This window comes from Salvia hispanica, chromosome 4, assembly GCF_023119035.1.
Source record: "Salvia hispanica cultivar TCC Black 2014 chromosome 4, UniMelb_Shisp_WGS_1.0, whole genome shotgun sequence".
In the NCBI taxonomy this organism is placed as follows: Eukaryota; Viridiplantae; Streptophyta; class Magnoliopsida; order Lamiales; family Lamiaceae; genus Salvia; species Salvia hispanica.
Genome location: NC_062968.1, coordinates 37,604,096 through 37,623,186, shown reverse-complemented (window position 1 = coordinate 37,623,186; position 19,091 = coordinate 37,604,096). Strand labels below are relative to the sequence as shown.

Here is a 19,091-nt window from a genome sequence, read left to right as displayed (position 1 = left end):
CTGACTTAGTTAAGACAAATATTGTGTTAACTTGCAATAATTCATGTGAACAAAGTGGATCCAACTAAGATAGCCTGTCATTTTAAAGAATTTTGTTGATATTCTATGAATAATATAATCGTAGTTACATTCTAATTTTAAACAATTAATAATATCTCTTTTAATTTACCTTTCAAAAAGTGAGACCAAATGCCAATGGTAATAAATGAATTTAACTTCAAAAGGAGAGCTCATTAATTACACTCGTTTGATAGACTGGAGTGCCAATACTTACTGGGGTTAGGTTTCAAATTTCATTTCTTTATCCATTTCCCCTCTTCTTTCTTTTTGGTGCTTGTTGATGGCTCCATATATATTTGGTTAATTATAGACCTATAGTAGAACCCAAAGCATCACCACCTTTAATATCACAAAAATATACACGTTATTGCATTAAAAATAAAGTGTAAATAAAGCATGAAGAAATGTTATAAATGATGATGAACAAGTCCCACCATTCCACAGAAACTTTACTTCTACTCAACAAAACAGTAGAATTTCTCTCTCAAAATTCTTGTCTTGTTCTAAGTTCTAACACCATCAACCATCAACCACCAACCTCATAATCATTAACCTGCAGTTTTAACACAAAAATAGGACACTAATTAATCCACCAAACAATTCCCTATTGAATATATTTCCCTCCATCAAAACCCCCCTCTCAAAATCTTGAAACAAACACAAGCTTCATAACCGTTTTAAAGGAGGAAATATGACAGAGATAGTACGCTCTCCATCTCAACAGCTGCCCTCCACCTCACAACAGAATGTTGTCAATGCTGATTTTTACAGCAGGGGTTGTGAAATAGGAGAAGAAGGGGATGATGAGCTGCCTGTTTTAGCTGTTTTCTTGAGTGTTTTTAGGAAGTCATTGGCTGGTTGCAGAAGCAGGAGTGGAATTCAAGAGCATGCGATAATGGAGATTGGTGGCCCTACCAATGTTAGGCATGTTGCTCATGTCACCTTTGATAGGTTTAATGGCTTTCTTGGCCTCCCTGTTGAGTTTGAACCTCAGCTTCCTAGAAGGCCTCCTAGTGCCAGGTCAGAGAGGCTCTCTGTGTTTCTTCAATTCTTGTTTTAATTTTGGGTATAGGCATATTTAGTAGTATAACGGCTAAATTCTTTTGAATGTAGACTTATCAAACTGTATGAGGAAGGCAAGTTATACTAGTACCAAAAAGTCTGGAACTTTTGTTCAAAATGTTTTTGCATTTCATTTCCTTTTCATGAAATATTGCTTTCTTAAAAGCTAGTCATATGCTCTCGATTGCATATGAAAGGTGATACTCCATTTCTTCCAAAATAGATCATCTTAAACTTGATGTTGAAAGTTTGATTGAGGATTTTGTGTAGTACTCGAGTGTTTGGAGTTTCAACAGAGTCGATGCAGCTATCTTTCGATGGAAAAGGCAACTGTGTGCCTACCATCCTACTCATGATGCAACGGCGCCTCTACTCACAGAGAGGCCTCGAGTCTGAAGGAATCTTCCGAATCAATCCAGAAAATGGACAGGAAGAGTATGTGAGGGAACAGCTAAACAATGGATTGATCCCAGATGACATCGACGTTCACTGCTTAGCAGGTCTCATCAAGGTAGTTTTGTTTAGAATGGTTAAAAAGTGAAGATAAGATGGGAAGTGATGAAAGTTGATTGATGGTATTTGTATTGTGTGTATAGGCTTGGTTCAGAGAGCTTCCGAAAGGGGTGCTGGATTGTGTGGAGGCGGAGCAGGTGATGCAGGCGCAGTCGGAGGAAGAGTGTGCTCACCTTGTGAGCCTCCTTCCACCCACAGAAGCAGCGCTGCTGGATTGGGTGATCAATCTGATGAGTGACGTTGCTGAGTTAGACCATCTCAACAAGATGAATGCACGAAACATTGCCATGGTTTTTGCTCCAAATATGACTCAGGTAATGTAATGCTGAAAACTGAAAGCAAACAATAAGAATTACTCACTCTACTAATGAGGCTGCTTTAACTGTTGCAGATGTCCGATCCTATGACAGCGTTGATGTACGCCGTCCAAGTCATCAACTTCCTCAAGACTTTGATTGTCAAAACCCTGAGACAGAGGAAGGAGGACTCTGTGGTGGAATGTGGTTCGGTGATGCATCACAAGAACAAAGGCGAAAGCGAAATACGGGAGGAGGAAGATGAAAAGCCTCACAATGAAGATGGAAAAGGAAAAGGACATTTTGGTGATATGCTAAGCAGCAGCAGCAGCAGCGTTGAAGTTGAAGGCGGAAGAAATCAGCCAAGGTTGCAGCCAAGAAGTTTGAAGAAAGGAGCAACGAGAAACACTAGTCAATCAGAGATTTACCAGGCTGCAAGTGCAGGTGACAGAAACAAACAAGCGAACGTGATTAGGCGTGCAAATTCGTGCACAGTGCCGAGGGAAGCATGGCGATGAACCACCCTACTTCCATTCATCTTATTCTACTAATATCCTTCACTGCTTGTCTTTTTCACACTCTTTGGGATGGATTTCAAATTTGTAATGTAATTTATGTATGGACTATTATTCAGTTAAAGTCATTTTATAACAGATCAAAATGTATCCATGTTGTGAATTGCAGAACTTCACCAGTAGTCTTTACAAGAGCAGGAGCCACCATCAAAATGGTGGAACCGCGTCGCATCCCTAATTATAAACCGACAATCTACAAATTTGCTAACTGCTTTTACAAACCTGTGACAATCTCCACATATCCTCAAGTTCTTAATAACAAGAATTTCCTTTGTTGAACTCATGTTCAAAAGTGCAAACGCTATCGCTAGCCTCTCGCTATGCACACCTGAATTCTCCCCTTCACTGCCTTGCTTTGCTAGATTCTCCAACCTCTTCAACATACTGTAGATCTCTTTCGACTGCGGATGACGTTTGTCACCCGCCACAAACAGATGATTTTCCCCTTTGTACTCAACATAGCTATAACCAGGATCCTTCTTCAGCCCTCTTTCTCTCATCATCACTCGAACCCTCACCACACCTTCCATGTCACCCGCTTCAGAGTAAATATTCGATTGCAGAACGTAGTAACCGATGTTCGTAGGCTCAAGCTCAACAACCTTGTTGAAGGCCAACTCCGCCAACTCAACATTCTTATGAATCTTGCAAGCACCTAGTAGGGCACCCCAAACGGGACCATCTGGCTGCAGTGGCATCGACTCAATGAGGTTTAGCGCTTCTCCCAACCGACCTGCTCGACCCAAAAGATCCACCACGCATGAGTAGTGCACTGAAAGAGGACTCAATCTGTAAACGTCCTGCATCGAGTAGAAATAACCCAATCCCTTCTCCATCAGCCCAGCATGACTGCACGCGGTCAGAACGCAGACAAAGACTGTCTTATCTGGCCGAATGCCTTCCTTGATCATCTGATCAAAGAGCTCCACAGCAACCTCTCCTTGTCCATGCATTCCATAGCCACCTATGATGGCTGTCCACGACACCAGAGTCTTCTCAGCCATGGCATCAAAATTTGCACGCGCCCTCACCAGATTACCGCACCTGGCATACATGCTGATCAACGAATTCCTCAGAAACGGATTGGATTCAAATCCACGAACTTTTATCATCTCTTCCACTTCAAGGCCGATTCTCTGCTCGCCAAGGTTGGCACAGGACGATAGTACGCCAACAAGAGTCACCTCATCGGGGGGAAATCCAGAGCACTGCATATCACGGAAAAGATCCAATACCTCGGCACAAAGTCCATTCTGCGAGTAACCGGATATCATGGCATTCCAAGTGATCAAACTCCTCTCAGGAATTTCATCAAACAGCCTCCTTGAAGACTCGATCGACTCACAACGCGAGTACATGGACAAGAAGCAATTTGCAACATCGTGATGTGAGATGAAACCTAATTTCATAACCAAGCAATGCAATGAGCTCCCGAGATTCAAGTGCAGTGGAATCGAGCAACCGGGGACAAGCCCCAAGATGGTGACTGTGTTCAACGGCACGCATTTAGCCCTCATCTCGAGGAAGAGAAGCAAAGCATGTGAGAGACTTTTGAGAATGAATCCAGACATTAAAGCATTGTAGCAAACAGTTAGCCTGGCTGAGTCAGCAATTTCGTCGAACACCTTGCGCGCATTATGAAACAAGCGGAACTTAGTGTACATGGAAATGAGAGCCGTTTGGACGAAGGGTTCAAGAAGGCAGCCGGATTTGACGACGTGGGAGTGGAGCTGTTTTCCGGTGAGATGGATGGAGAGGGCAGCAGAGGACTTGAGGATGAAGGGGAAGGTGAAGGCGTTGGGAGTGGCGCCGGAGCGGAGCATTTGGCGGTAGAGAAGCAGGGCATGTTTGTATTGCCCATTCTTAGAGAGTTGTCGCAGCTGCGTGTTCCATTTGGACCCGCTCGCGGCGGCGGCGGAGGAGGTTTCAGTGGGTTGCGGAAGACGCGCTGTCTTGAAGCATAGCGGCAAGCTCTGCCTACTCATTGCCTGGGGGACTCTGCAATAGAAATCACAGCATCCCCTACTTTTGTTTTAATATTTTTTTTTTTTTTCTACTGTATATAAACATTTTTATCTTTAATACTCGAACCTAATTATTTACTCTAAAGAATAATCTCTAATAAAAATAATATTGTAAAAAATAAGAGAGTGACATAGCAAATTTGTGTATTACTTCAGTTTTAAAATCTATCTCAAATAGTGGAAAACGCACACTACACTATATAAGTTTATGATTTTTGCAATCAAATTTTAAGCTTGTGAAAAATACCAAATTTCGGCTATATTTAGAACCAATAGCCCTATATACAAAAATGGCAAAATGTTGGCGTAGGTTAGAGATTAGCTATTTTGTAGGGAAGTTGAACGGGAAATAAAGAATGGAAAACAGTATGAGATCCACAATTGGTGGGGTGGATTTGGTTACATTTGTTAGTTGAAAAGAAGGCATACAATACATGATCTGGAAAGCAAGCAATTAATGAGAATGACAAGTTCGAGTGAACCATTTCCAGCGGCGGACTTAGAGAAAGAGTTGCATCCGGGCAGCAACAAGGAATTTGAGGTAGATTCGGATTCCTCCGCCGTCGACCAAAATAAGGTAAGGTAACCACTCCATTCATTACTACTATTCCCTCCGTCCAGCTTAAGATGACACGTTTTCCTTTTTAGTCTGTCCCAACTAAGATGACACATTTCCTTTTTTGGTAACTTTCTCTCTCCAATTAATACACTCAACCATTTTTTTCTTACTCCTATTAAAATATTCATCTTTCTTTATCTCTCTACTTTAATACTTACATTCACCTTCTCTCTGTCCAATTAAACACTTTAACCAATCACTCTTAAAATCCCGTGCCGGCTAAGCAATGTGTCATCTTAGCCGGGACGGAAGGAGTAGTATTTTTTGGTACTTGTAAGGTAAGAAAATGAATACAGTAGTATTTTTTGGCACTTGTAAGGTAAGAAAATGAATGATGAATGATGAATGATGTGCAGCAAGAGCAAAAACAATTGGCTGAAAGGAAAGAGCAGGAGACTGAGGATGCGCTGCACAACTTTAAGAAGACGATCATCATTTCTGGGATCGTCCTTGCCGTCACCGGCGCAATCTTCGCCGTAACCAATAAAATCAGAGAGAAATAGTAGACACTTTTAACACTACTTTTTTTTTTCTGTCATAAGGATTTAATGTAGTTTTCCAATTTTGCCACAAAACCGCTGAGTTTCTCGATGCAGATTAGTTCTACCATAGTCCCATATACTAGTATATTACAGATCTATGAATGATTGCATCACAACTTCTATAGTAGTATTAGGTTTCAACTGAACCACGAAACTGAGATTGAATATACAGCTTTTAATTCTAAATTTAATGTTGGGTATCACATGAAGTCAAAATATATTTATCTGTAGAATAAAATTAAGATCCAAAACTTTCATTTCTACAATTTAAATTCCATAGGTAAAGAGTAAAGTAAATACTATTTAGAATTCTAAATAGTTTTAAAATTAGATACTTTCACACATTGCTACCCATGCATTATATACACATTGCATACACATATAGTGCCCTTACATTAAGATAATACACACATTTATACAACACACAAACGTGTATTCATACATTTATATACACACACACTGCACATGCGTGCGCACATACCCACACTCACAACACACTACACATACATGCTAACAAGCACAAACACTAAATCACTAACACAGACACACATAAACACTATATACACACAACACACATACTAAACACATACACATTGCACACAAGCATAACAACGCATCCATTGCACACACACATGACAAAACCTAATGCGCACATATTACATATACACTGCAATCTCCCACTTTTATACTAAAAACTTTATTTGGTATGATAAATTTCTGATACAGCTACGCTACCGTATCATTATTGCAAGTCATTATTGTAGACTTACAGTATACCATACCATATTTCAGTATAGCGAAAAATGGTGTACATGTATTATACTGAAAAAACCCATTTTATACCCAAATATTTTAAATAACATTTTAACTATTTAAATAACGTCCAAAACAATAAAATTTCATCGCAATCAAATCTTTTCATAATCTTCAAATCAATAAAACTTCAATAATCAAATCTTTATTCGAAAATATTTCAATATATGCGGTGTCGGTATATGAACACTGCTACGGTTACCGTACCAGAAATTGCGCTATATCAAAAAATTGATATTTTCGGTATTTTTTTAGTATGATAAGCGTGGTATTTTGATATTTTTCCCCAACATTAAAAAGGAAAAGCAAAATATAAATTCAGTTATGACAGTTGATACTGATGTTCTTCTCTCTGCCTCAATAGACCTCAATGGCTCAATTTCTCCAATTTCCGCCGCCACACTACCCGTCGTCTTCCCCTTCTCTCTTCCACCGCAACCTCAACATCCTCGGTCGACATCGCAAAATTGCCATCCTAAATCATGGCCGAATCCGCTCCGCAATTGCGACGAGGGCCGCTTCCTGCAGCTACCGCCCTCCGCCGATCAAATTCCCTTCCCTCACTGCCCTGTCGCCCTACCTCCAATCGGAATGGCGGCCGATCCTCACTGGCTGGCTATGCAGCGCCGTTTCGGTTTACTCGCTCTCCAAACTCGTTCCTCTGGCGGGGCAACTCTCTTCCTCGATCGCCGTCTCAAATTTGGCGACCTTAAGAAACGGGGCTTTGGCGTTGGGGGCTCTCCTTCTGATCCGAATTGTGGCGAATTACTTGCAGCAGGCCTGTTTGTGGGATGCCGCGTTGAATTGTGCGTATAATATAAGGGTTCATGTTTTCGATAGGGTTTTGCAGAGGGATTTGGGGTTCTTCGAGGGCGGAAACGGGATTCTTCCTGGGGATGTCGCGTACCGGATCACAGCAGAGGCGGAGGATGTGGCTGACACAGTGCACTCTCTTTTGAATGTGATCATTGCTATTTTAAACATTATACCTCCTTGAGTTAGGTTATATGAACTTAAGACTTAAGCTATATCTAAGTAAAGGAACAAATAGGAGAGATTAAGGTGTAAACTATTGAAGTTGGGGGTGAATTATGTGTCTAACTAGTAATGGTAAATCTTTGTGGTTAATTTTGATCTCTTCTGGTCTTGAGACTCATGTGTCATATTTGATTTTTTAGGATTGACAATGGAGTATATTATTCTGATTCTGATAATTCTCGTTTTTGTTCAACAGACGATAGTACCAAGCGTTTTGCAGTTATCAGCAATGGCAACTCAGATGTTGACCATAAGTCCTCAACTTTCTCTAATTTCTGCATTTGTAAGGAAGTGGTGTATAAACATATATATATATATATATATATATATATGCATAGCATGAATAGATTTGTTTATTAGAACTGATGAATCAATTTGTTTCTTCTATTTCCTTTTAAGGTGATTCCAGCAATGGCTCTAACAGTTGGATGCCTAGGTGAAAAGCTTCGCATAATATCTAATGAGGCGAATCTTAGTACAGCCTCTCTAGCAGCCTACCTAAATGAGGTTTCATAGATGAACTCATTTAGAACATTTGAAACTATTCAGACTTTTTTCTTTGTTATGGTTACCCACATGCATATCACAAATTTTGATCTATTAATATCTTGTCTGCACCTAATTTAAAGGACATGGACATGTACTCTCTTTTGATAGATAAGTTCCACGTTGCTCTTTCTCTAGTATACAGCTGAGGATTGACAGCATATGCGTTATTTCTTTTGTTCCAGGTCTTCCCTTCAATTCTTTTTGTGAAGGCAAACAATGCAGAATCCAACGAACGTATTAGATTCCAGTTGCTTGCATCTGCTGATCTATCTGCACGATTGAAGAAGAAGCAAGCGAAGGTTTTAATCCCTCACATAGTGCAGATAATGTTTTTTGGGCTTTTACTCATTCTGGGTTCCACCTCAATCATAGTTTCAAGAGGCTCATTAAATTGCTCTGTCATAGTTTCCTTCATGACATCACTGGTTCTTTTGATTGATCCTATTCAGGTACTGAATTTCCCCTTTTGTTAATAGTTTCTTGATTTTGTTCGTGTGATGATATTCTGCTGACTCAAAATGGATCATGAATCAGGTGGGGTTTTCAGTTTTCATGGTCAAGTATTTTGGGGTTTTGTAGTATTTTCTTTTTTACTTTCTCAAAAATTAATTTGATTCCATAATCTATGGCACATGGAGACATTAACCCCAAAACCAAATTTAAGAGAGCGGTCTATGGTTATGGCATATGTCAATATTGTTTTGTTAGCTTTTTGCTAAAAGTTCAATCACTTCATAAAAAACCTAATAAAAAATGCAAGTTTATTGGCTTTTCTTGTGTGCAACTGTCTTAAGAGCATAGCATCAATTTGAAAATTACAGGATTTTGCAGGATATTGGAAAAGCATACAATGAGTTAAAGCAAGGAGAACCAGCAATTGAGCGGTTGTTTAACTTAAGCTTGTTCAAATCCCAGGTAGATTCATATGCACCAGTAGACTTTCTTATTGTTAGGTCTGTCATTACTAATCTAATACGGCTGATAAGACAATTTCCTATTTTTCCTGTAGGGGCTTTGGCTCTAACTCAAAGAATTAGTATAACTGCTTCCAGGATTTATTTAACTCATTATTTCATGTGTTTCTGAGAATTCGTTGATGCTTCAAAGTAAGATTCCTAGCATTTCCCGTTAAGTTGTGTCAGTTTTTATATAGCAATAGTGAATCTTTTAGATATGTGATTTCTACTTGCTACATTATTCATGTATAATTAAAAATAAAAAAGTAAACTCTTTGAAATAGATGAGCTATTCTTAGAATATATGGGTCATATGCTGCTTATGAATTATGATGGCATCTGCAGCTAATTGAGAAACCAGATGCAGTTGACTTGGCCTCTGTTACGGGAGAAGTGGAGGTGTGCGGCCTCTCTTTTTCATACGGAGATGGTATGGCTCCTGTACTGAATGGGCTGGATCTTCATATTAAAGCTGGAGAGACAATTGCTCTAGTTGGGCCATCTGGAGGTGGCAAGACAACTCTCGTAAAACTTCTGCTTCGCCTATATGAACCTCTTTCAGGTAAGTATCGGGAATCTTCGTAGAATAGAAGCTCATCACTGTCGGTTGTATGAATCTTTTACATCGATGTAACTCTAATTTCTAATTCTTCACCGGCAGGTTCAATATTGATAGATGGCTGCGACATTCAAAATATTCAATTACAGAGCTTAAGAAGACATGTTGGTTTGGTGACTCAAGATGCAGTAAGTGGCTAAACCGATCTATGTCTTAAATTTTTGCTCTAAAGTCAGGAGGGTTTAAATCAAATTTAGTGAAATTCAAGAGAACCAGAGATGATCTGTTATGATTTAGTTTTGCTTGGTACCACTTGTTATCATCAAATAGGTATTATAAGCAGCATGATCCATGAAAGTGCAAACTAGGTCTGCTTATAACTTATAAGGTCGTGTTTGCTATCAGTTGAAAGCTATTTTGAACTCTCTCGATCTCAGGTACTCTTTGCTGGCACTATTGCTGAGAATATTGGGTACAAGGATCTATTGAGTGGTGTTGACATGGAAAGAGTTAGATTTGCAGCTGAAACTGCAAATGCAGACGGATTCATTAAATGCCTACCCGATCAGTATCAAACCACTGTTGGTCCAAGGGGCTCAAATTTTAGTGGAGGCCAGAGGCAAAGGCAGGGGAATTTATTTGCTCATTTTAAGTTGATTTACTTTTTCAATGCATGGTTTTTTACCATCCTCGTTATAATTCAAGCATATAGTTTTCTCTGCAGTCTTAGTTGATATTGTCCCTGAGGTACCTGTTTGTTTCTGCCAGGTTAGCTATTGCGAGAGCACTCTATCAGAACCCGTCTATTCTTATTCTAGACGAAGCAACTTCCGCATTAGATAGCAGATCCGAGCTACTGGTAAGACAAGCTCTTCAACGTCTAATGCAAGATCGCACGGTAAGCTAATTAACTGCAGTTTTGTATAGTAAGGACTATCTGAATCGATTTTATGTAGTGGTTTTGTTGCAATCACTAAATACATGGATATGTTTGCAGGTGGTGGTGATTGCTCATCGTGTAGAAACAGTTTTGATGGCTGAAAGAATATTCCTATTAAGGGATGGAAAGCTGCAGCAGTTGAGTCATTCTGCTCTTGGATCACTGGCATCAGGACTTGTAGTTTAGAATTAGAAAACAAGGGGAATTTTGGTGTTTTCTTCAAATTATCATTCCAAAAGCTTCACGAGGTGTATTTTAGAGTGTAAATATTCGGACTTTTTTTATATGAAAGCCTAATTTATGTATAATACATCATTGTATTCATTTGTATTGGTAGTAGGGGTAGTACCTCGTTTCAGTTGATTTAACTCAAGATACCTACTTTCTATATTTAGAAATGAATTTTATCTTCTCATTATAATATACAATCACTTTTTTTAATTTACTTTATCACACTATAAATTTCGTGGCATAAAAATATGGACATCTTGAATGGAACGAAGAGAGTGCTAATAATTTCATGGGGTTTAAAAATACATTTCAAAGATTATGATGTACTATCTTTTTTGCTTAATTTTTAGATTATTTTAGAAAGGATTCCTTAAAAATGACGTTGGTAGCATTCATGTTATCTAACAATGAGTAGTTCTGTATTTAAATAAAGAAAAAAAAGTAATTATGGAATAAGATGTATATAGAAAAATAGAAAATAGATGGCGGGAATATTTGGCGCCATTTCAACTCTTATATAAACCATTATCAATAAATCCTTATTTCAATTCCTGGTCTTTCACATTGAAATCTGAAGGTTAGACCAAAATTAACCCTAGCAATCTCATTCATGATTTCTGATAGCGTATTTTGTTTCTACTGATATCTACTTTGAATTTGTTTATTTCTTCTAGAAGAAAATGGATACATCGAACCCGGCGGCTTTTGTGAACGCGGAGTTGCTGCGCATGTATGTAGGGCGTAGGGTTCGCGCAGTGATTCAGGTGCTCAGAAACGACGGCGGCTCAATTTTCGGAAAATCGACCGATGAGCAGGAACTGGTTATCAAGGGGCAGCCCCCTAATCCCCTCACGACTTTTGTTGAGGTTATCGGCATCGCTGACAGCAATCGATCTATTCAGGCTGAGATTTGGACTAACTTCGGTGACAATTTTGGTATGTTCAGAGTTTGATTAACATATTCGTTGCCGTTGAATTGCGTCTTTTGCTTTTTCTGTTTTCTATTCTGTTCCATTTCTAGTTTATTTTGCAACTAAATTCAGTACACTATTTGTTGTAATTTCCCTTCTTTCTCTTCGTTTTAAAGTTAATTATAGTAAATTGCTGATTTTCAATGGGAAACGCGATATCTATAGTTCATTGTCGCTTCGTCCTTTACCTTGAAAATCATAGTTCAATTTAGGTAATTTTCCCCCCGTTTGGGAATCTTGTATCTCTACTTGGAAATGGCAATACGCTCAAAAGAATAATCTTTGCAGTTGTTTATTCTGATCGGTGTTTTGTTCTCTTTACAAGTCTTTGGAGGGTTATTTAATTGTAGTACTAGTATTGGTTGGCTGCCTCTGCAACTAAAGGAATGAAAATTGTGTGCTGCCTCACTTACATAAACTCTTGTGATTCTTACCAACTCTGTTTTGTTTGTGCAGATGTCTCAAGCTACAATACTGTTTGTCAACTTGCAAATGGGGATTTCAAGCACCTGTTCATCTAAGCAGTTATCTTGTCTGCAGCCGTAAAGATTGATTCTGCATTCACATTTCACAAGTAGGGCAGTTCTTGAATTCGTGACTGAATGTTGTGGTCTGCCTTTTTGTTATATCTACATGGACGAATTCGAATCTTTTAAGCCTTCTTGTGGTGTTAGCTAGCTACTTTCTAACGTATGTTCAGTTTGAATGTTGCTTCATATATCAATCAAAAAACCTCATTAATATGAATTGTCAAAGTAAATTTTGAGGATCATGAGGTTAGCAGTAGTTTGCCAGTAAAGGAATGAACCGAACCATGTCAGTCTAAATTTCAACAACTACACATACATTTTTCCAAAACTCCCTCTTAGTATGATCTGGATATTCTGTTCTTAAACTTGGTTATACGCTAATTTGGAATCTCACTATATTCTTCAGAAACATTGATAAAATTATAAAGCACTAGAATTTGAATAAAACTAATCTAAGGATTACACCATGTGAAATACAGAAAGTAGCTACTCTGCTAACTTCCATTCATATTGATGAAAATACTTGTTCCATCATGTCAGAATATGGCAATTTGACGCAGAGTTAATGGATATGCTTTGCTTCAGTATCTACCAGTTAGCAAGATTGATCTGTACAAATATTAGTCAGAAGAACTCCTACTTCTGTTCTTGTCGAAAGCACATCAAAACCTAAAGCATGATAAAATTAAGCAGAACACATTGGCAATAACTCATCTGAGTCGATGATGGTGCAACAGAAAAAGCAGAACAATCTTTTAATAAGGAAAGTATGGAATAAATCTCTAATGTCACAACTCACAATCATGTATTACAGCAATATTTCAAAGTCTAGCTATAGTCTACATACTAATTACATTATGGAATAAAATGAGAACAAATGATGTACTAAGGTAGGTTAGCTACATGAGGGATAACTATCGAGCATGGTCAATTTTTGAATAGCAAAGAAGTGAACTTACTTTGAACTCTATAACTGCAACCATTAAAGAAATGTTGAGAGGTCTTCAGGCGGTTCGATCCAAATACTCTCAAAAGGATCTTGCTCCCCCCAATCATAATGTTGCTTCCGTGGATAGTACCTCCCATCTTTGAGTGAATATGAAACACACTGTTTTCCATAAAATCGAACCTTTGAGAAATAGACATTATTTGTCATTGTTCCAAGAAGATCTGTCCTAGCATGGGAAGAAAAAAAGTTAGCAAATAGTGACATGCCTCCCAAAGTTTGCATCTCAACCCATACTTTATTTGTCTGGTCCAACTTATAAATCACCGGGTTTATTGCAGCGCAAGTGTATATGACAAATATATCCCCATTATGCTCTGCCATAAATTTGCCTTTCCACCAATTATTGACGGAGAAATTCTCTGGGCATTTAGGAGGTGGCACAGACTGAACGGCCCAAGTGCTTTTTTCAGGGTCATAAACCCCAAGCGAGCCAGTGAGACTCAAACAGTAGAAATGACCCTGGCAGTAAACTTGCTTATTCCAAATGCTGCTAACAAATGGCATACGGTTTTGGCAGTTCACAGTGGTCCATTCAGTTTTCCCAGGACGACACGTGCTAACCGTGACTATGGTGGGGCTGACAGGCTTAATTGTGAAAAGGATACAGCTAGGAGATGTTGGAGCAGCAGAGAAAGTAACTATCTGATACGTTCCTTCTAGCTCAGGCAAATTGATGATTTCCCGCGTGTAAGGGCAACAGAAAAATATGGACTGCGATCTAGGTTTGTATAGCAGCAACCAACCATCCTTCGCACAGCAAACCCTAGAACCATCTAGCTCTGGCAACTCAAGCCAATATGATTTGCGCTGAGAAGGGTCATAAAACTTGTGCAAGTTTCCTTGTTTTGGGAAGAACATAAGCCATGGAGGCTTATTGGCCATTCTGACAGAAACAGCAATAGCTAGCCATTCTTTGCAAACAGCAGAAGCACGAATATTGTCCCTCAAGCTTAACTTAGAAAAAATAACTTCCAAAATCTCTGTTGGGAGCTGCAATTGTGTTAGTTGCGCATCTCTCTGCCCCTTTGAAACTTGTCCGTTGCCTCTTCTTGTTTCAGACAGCCTACACCCACGAAATTTCGTAAGGTAAAGTCACACCATTTTAAGCATTGCTACTTCACTAGTAGGCTAGATAACAATGCAATATTAGAAGATTGCCTCTGCAGTATACGGTCCAAAAAAGAAACTAGATAATTCTCAGTAGTGAGAGTTAATACCCTGATTCCAACAGCGATATACATTATGGCCATATCAACAAAAAGACCTATGAGAGTTAAAGGATGCGTATAGCAATTGAATGGTCGAGGATTTATAGTCACATATAAATTATCGCAGCAGCAAAAACGAGAGTTAATACCCTGATTCCAACAGTGATATACATTGTAGCTATATCAACAAAGACCTGTTACCATGGACAAATTTCCTTACATGTTCAACGAAGCTCAAACTGGGTGAGAAAAAACTAATCCATCCATCCAAGAACATTAATTTTGTTAAGCTAAATTCTCTTAATTGTCTTTCTAATGAAATATGTCTAATTTTCCACTAACAATATTTCAACCACGTTTTCTCTCTACCAAGATTATTTTTAGTGGATGGTAGGGTTTTGGATTTAACACAAAGATGAAAACAGTATGATGGATCAGAGACAAAAAAAAAGGTGCATTATCAAATTACCCAATCGCATTCTTGATTCTTCTCAGACACTCAAATGTGATCGCACAATTGAAAATATTCAAGAAAATACAATTATAGTATACAATTCGTGCATGCGTCAATCACCAATTCACCCCCAAACCCACATACTAGGGCAACGAAAACCCCTTATTTCACGTAATTCAGATAAGTAGCAGTGTGAGTCCATGACTGAAAAAAAGTTTAGATAAACTCACAACTTCGTCTTTTTTCTTCTTCTTCTTCCAGCCATAATTGGCGAAACCAGATAGAATTTCACGGGAAAGTAATGTTCTCTTCGTTTTGGGTTTCAGTGTTGTGTGTTTCCTGTGAAAAAAGTAAGGAGACGAGGATTATGGAGAACATAGTAACTATGATGTGTTATATGTTATATGTTTACACACAAATTCTTCAAATTGAATTTTATATCAAATATTTCATTTTATTGAACGTAGAATTTGGAATTGAAATATTATTCAATTCCATAAAATTCTAATTCTAATTTCATATACCAAACAAACCCTTAAAGAATTTTAACTCTTACATACTTTTGCTTCTTAAAATATTTGAGCATGATTTGCTAGGAACTAACAACTTATAGTAGATGAATCAAGTTTCCAACCAGATCAATAAAACGATACTGGTTGTACCTACTTATTTTTAGTCATAAACCAATCTCCTCTGTTTCATCCTTTTAGTTGAGCTCCTTTATACGAGATCACACACACGAACTCTATATATTGTACTCAACTACAACTATATTCCTAGATTCTTACATTATTAATGAATCACATAATGTATTAAAATGTTTCGAAACATGATACATGCCATCTAGCATGTTGAAAGTCTACCTCTTTCTTGCATTTTATTAATTGGACACCAAGCAACAACAATAGTATTGATTGATCAATTATTATTGATTCGGAGCTTCTTTGTTTTTACCCAGAAAAGTAGTACTAGTATGTGCAGAGATTTTGGACAATTACCACCCTACCATCACATGTTGTGATTGGAACACATGCATAATTTGCAACAGGTTTTCAATAGAATTATTTATCTACTATATAAGTCGAGTATTTGAGTAAACACGTAATCAGACTCATACGAATGTTAATTACCATGGTTATATACATAAAACATTTTTGCTTTTCAGGATAAAACATTGTAGTACAAGTCGAGTTAGTGGTTAGATAGTAAAACACTAAAAATGGAACGCTATGCAAGATACCATCATTAATCATTAGTTTATTCATGTTTTATCCCCTTTTAGGACTTCCAGCCTAGGAAGAGGGTCGGAGTCAGATTATAACTCCATTACTAAATCCAAGTTTATGTTGTTTTAAGACAGTGAATTCGAGGAAGAGAGTCGGAGTCGGATTATAACTCCATTACTAAATCCAAGTTTATTGATGTTTTGAGACAGTGAATTCGGGCCTATCTTATGATAGTAAAAAATATCATAAAATAGTGTGCATGAGATGAACGAAAATAAAAATATGATCCTCTCACTATCTCACAAGAGTATGTACTTTTGATTCAGCACGAGTTTTAATGCACAAATATTGGTAAAATAAAAGAAACGTAGAAAGAAAAGGTAAAGTATTGTTAGTGGAGAATAAGTCCAAACTCATTAAAAAGAATTTTTTTTTCTAAAATTAAAAAATGCGTTCTCTCATGGAACCGACTAAAAATGAATGAATGCATATTATTGTGGGAAGGGGTATCTATTTTGATGACACTGATATTTCAAAATTTATGCGTATAATTATATTTTCGTACGAACAAACAGGCCTTAGAGAGAAGATACTCTACCCCAACTAAAATCAGCGGTCAAGCCCAACCACCAAAAATGCCAATTAGTAAAACCGGTAATTACTAAATTCAATCTCATTTTTCTTGCCTCTATAATTCTCTTATGCTTCCTACATCCGATCGCACTTATATAATCCTTATTCTTCCAATCCAACCATTTCCAAAACATCTGCCGTTAAAAATATTCTTATAATGCCTCAAGTTGATCTGGAAACCCTAGTGGCGGCCTGCGCCGGCGGAGGAAACGACCGGAAAATAACCTGCGAAACCCTCGCTGCCGACGACGACAACGCCGCGACGTCAGACATCCCGCCGGAGTCGTTCTGGCTATCGAAAGACGCAGAATACGAGTGGTTCGACCGGAACGCGTTTTACGAGCGAAAGGATTCAACCAGAGGCAACTCCAATTCAATTTCAAGTTCAACCCACCACGCTGCTGCTAGTGCTACCTCCAACTCCAATCCCCAGCGGAGCTTCAAGTCCATCATCGGCCTGCCGAAAACACAAAAAACCGCCTTCGTCGAGTCCAAACGCCGCGCCTGCAAACCGCCCAACATAAGGTTGTTTCCCAAGCGGTCCGGTTCGTCTGCAGGGAAACCGACGGCTGAACCGGGTTCACCCAAGGTCTCCTGCATGGGGAGGGTCAGATCTAAGCGAGCCCGGCGACGGTCCAACTCCATCAGAAAGACAAACGATAAACCGGCTGAGAAGAAGAAAACCGGGCTCTACTCGAAGGTGATGAGCCTGTTCGGGTCGAAGAAGAAGGCGCCCAGGTCAGGGAGCCGGAGAGTGATGGAGAGTATCCACGAACCGGCGCGGATAAGCGTGAGTGTGAAAGCACCGGTTTGTAGCGAACCGCCCGGTTTGGGTGGGATGACCCGGTTTGCATCGGGGAGGCGGCCGAGGAGTTCAATCCAGCTGTGAGGTGACACAAAGTCTTTGGGTAGATCGGAATATTGGAGTTGTTGCGTGACGTGGCAGCTTGCATAACTGTTTCCAGATATGCCATTTTCTTGACGCCTTTCGTTTTCTTTTCTTTTTAAAAATGCTTGTTCATGGTAAGATTTTTGAGTTGGTGAATATAGGTAAGAAATATCAAATTATATACGAGCGGTGGTAAATATACTTTTTTTTTTTTTTTTTTGTGTTAGAATTGTAATTTCTTCTGCTTAATAGTACTTTATTCTCTACTTCAATAATCAATCATGTGCAGTGCTTCAAATTAGTCCATTATATAAAAAGGGATCTTGTTTGCATGTTATATATGATTTACATCTTAAAATTATATTATAGTTTCTATCTATTTGAAGGGGTAGAGATTTTACTTTTTAGATCAAATTTACCAACAAAATGTTTTTGCCATATCCAGGCTTGCAGTTGGACAATTATAAATGCTTTGACCGGCTAGAACGATCCGGGATTTTTTTGCCCTATCAAACTAATTTTGATTTAGATATTGATTACTTACAATATATTAGTCTCTCTTTACGTTAACTATCTAAATTCAAACATATTCACACACATTATATGAGTATAACTAATCAATACTACCCCGGATTACATGTCCAATTGACTCAATATAGTATTAAAAATATATTCCTTGAAAATTTTATCTCATTTTTCCATTTTCGTCCTTTCTCCAAAATTTGTCTCATTTCACTTTTACTATTTTTGGTAGTGAACTATATATTCCATTAACTCATTCATACTCACATTTTATTATAAAACTAATATATAAAAGTAGGACCCACAATTCACTAACCTTTTCAACTCACTTTCCATTACATTTCTTAAAACTCTTGCCGAGTCAAAGTGGGACAAATTTTGGGGAACGGAGGTAGTATAAAATCGAATGAGTGAATATAAATTATTGGAATGTGTATCTACTTTAATATAATAAAATAGTGATACGAGATTTTAGGAGATTTTGTTTTGTATTTAAATGAAGAGTGATAAACTATATTTTTATATATTAATATGAGAGAGAACTTTTAAAAAAATGATATGTGATCTCTTGTGTGCAACAAACTAAAAAGAAGAGTGTGACATCTACCTTAGACCATCTCCATGGTGTAAAATCTTCTCCAACCATACACCAAAATCAAATTCATTTTTAGGTTTGTTTGTGAAACAACACCATATATATTTGGTGTTATCGCAAAAGTTTTATGAGACAAAAACTCAAAAATGGTGTAAATCTTGAATTTGATGTAAATGGTTAGAGTAAAATTATTTTTTGGTGTGACATATACTAAAAAATGGGTTTGAATTTGGTTTAAATAATTCGAGATGACCTTAGGACAACGAGAGTATTAATT

General features: G+C 38.1%; 6 protein-coding genes across 10 annotated transcripts; 4 read left to right on the top strand and 2 right to left on the bottom strand.

The window, feature by feature from the left end:
- Nucleotides 1-509: 509 nt before the first annotated feature.
- On the top strand, nucleotides 510-2,609 carry LOC125220189 (rho GTPase-activating protein 5-like). The gene is made up of 4 exons (XM_048122343.1): nucleotides 510-1,080; nucleotides 1,393-1,633; nucleotides 1,719-1,949; nucleotides 2,027-2,609. The coding sequence occupies exons 1-4, from the start codon at nucleotides 752-754 to the stop codon at nucleotides 2,447-2,449; spliced, it is 1,224 nt and encodes a 407-aa protein (XP_047978300.1). The 5' UTR covers nucleotides 510-751; the 3' UTR covers nucleotides 2,450-2,609.
- On the bottom strand, nucleotides 2,580-4,530 carry LOC125220187 (putative pentatricopeptide repeat-containing protein At3g11460, mitochondrial). Its single transcript, XM_048122342.1, has one exon. The coding sequence runs from the start codon at nucleotides 4,489-4,491 to the stop codon at nucleotides 2,620-2,622; it is 1,872 nt and encodes a 623-aa protein (XP_047978299.1). The 5' UTR covers nucleotides 4,492-4,530; the 3' UTR covers nucleotides 2,580-2,619.
- A 2,317-nt stretch (nucleotides 4,531-6,847) lies between these two features.
- On the top strand, nucleotides 6,848-10,854 carry LOC125220186 (ABC transporter B family member 29, chloroplastic). 2 transcript variants are annotated; one of them, XM_048122341.1, is made up of 10 exons: nucleotides 6,848-7,465; nucleotides 7,739-7,825; nucleotides 7,942-8,049; nucleotides 8,274-8,390; nucleotides 8,923-9,006; nucleotides 9,393-9,609; nucleotides 9,709-9,794; nucleotides 10,044-10,231; nucleotides 10,375-10,504; nucleotides 10,604-10,854. In XM_048122341.1, exons 1-10 carry the CDS (start codon nucleotides 6,875-6,877, stop codon nucleotides 10,730-10,732), a joined length of 1,737 nt encoding a protein of 578 aa, XP_047978298.1. In that variant the 5' UTR covers nucleotides 6,848-6,874; the 3' UTR covers nucleotides 10,733-10,854. The 2 variants fall into 2 exon arrangements, with proteins under 2 accessions (XP_047978298.1, XP_047978297.1); XM_048122340.1 differs by having other exon boundaries at nucleotides 8,274-8,540.
- A 411-nt stretch (nucleotides 10,855-11,265) lies between these two features.
- Nucleotides 11,266-12,404, top strand: LOC125223965 (replication protein A 14 kDa subunit B). Of its 3 annotated transcripts, none has more exons than XM_048127289.1 (3): nucleotides 11,266-11,354; nucleotides 11,452-11,713; nucleotides 12,205-12,404. In XM_048127289.1, the coding sequence occupies exons 2-3, from the start codon at nucleotides 11,458-11,460 to the stop codon at nucleotides 12,267-12,269; spliced, it is 321 nt and encodes a 106-aa protein (XP_047983246.1). In that variant the 5' UTR covers nucleotides 11,266-11,354; nucleotides 11,452-11,457; the 3' UTR covers nucleotides 12,270-12,404. The 3 variants fall into 3 exon arrangements, with proteins under 3 accessions (XP_047983246.1, XP_047983247.1, XP_047983245.1); XM_048127290.1 differs by having other exon boundaries at nucleotides 11,332-11,354; nucleotides 11,455-11,713; XM_048127288.1 differs by lacking the exon at nucleotides 11,266-11,354 and having other exon boundaries at nucleotides 11,375-11,713.
- Nucleotides 12,405-12,665: 261 nt separating this feature from the next.
- Nucleotides 12,666-15,307, bottom strand: LOC125223994 (F-box/kelch-repeat protein At1g57790-like). 2 transcript variants are annotated; one of them, XM_048127321.1, is made up of 3 exons: nucleotides 15,180-15,307; nucleotides 13,238-14,350; nucleotides 12,666-12,887 (listed from the first exon to the last, which is right to left on the bottom strand). In XM_048127321.1, the coding sequence occupies exons 1-2, from the start codon at nucleotides 15,212-15,214 to the stop codon at nucleotides 13,261-13,263; spliced, it is 1,125 nt and encodes a 374-aa protein (XP_047983278.1). In that variant the 5' UTR covers nucleotides 15,215-15,307; the 3' UTR covers nucleotides 12,666-12,887; nucleotides 13,238-13,260. The 2 variants fall into 2 exon arrangements, with proteins under 2 accessions (XP_047983278.1, XP_047983277.1); XM_048127320.1 differs by lacking the exon at nucleotides 12,666-12,887 and having other exon boundaries at nucleotides 13,005-14,350.
- Nucleotides 15,308-16,791: 1,484 nt separating this feature from the next.
- Nucleotides 16,792-18,058, top strand: LOC125220005. The gene has a single exon (XM_048122112.1). It carries the CDS (start codon nucleotides 16,966-16,968, stop codon nucleotides 17,695-17,697), a length of 732 nt encoding a protein of 243 aa, XP_047978069.1. The 5' UTR covers nucleotides 16,792-16,965; the 3' UTR covers nucleotides 17,698-18,058.
- Nucleotides 18,059-19,091: the final 1,033 nt, after the last annotated feature.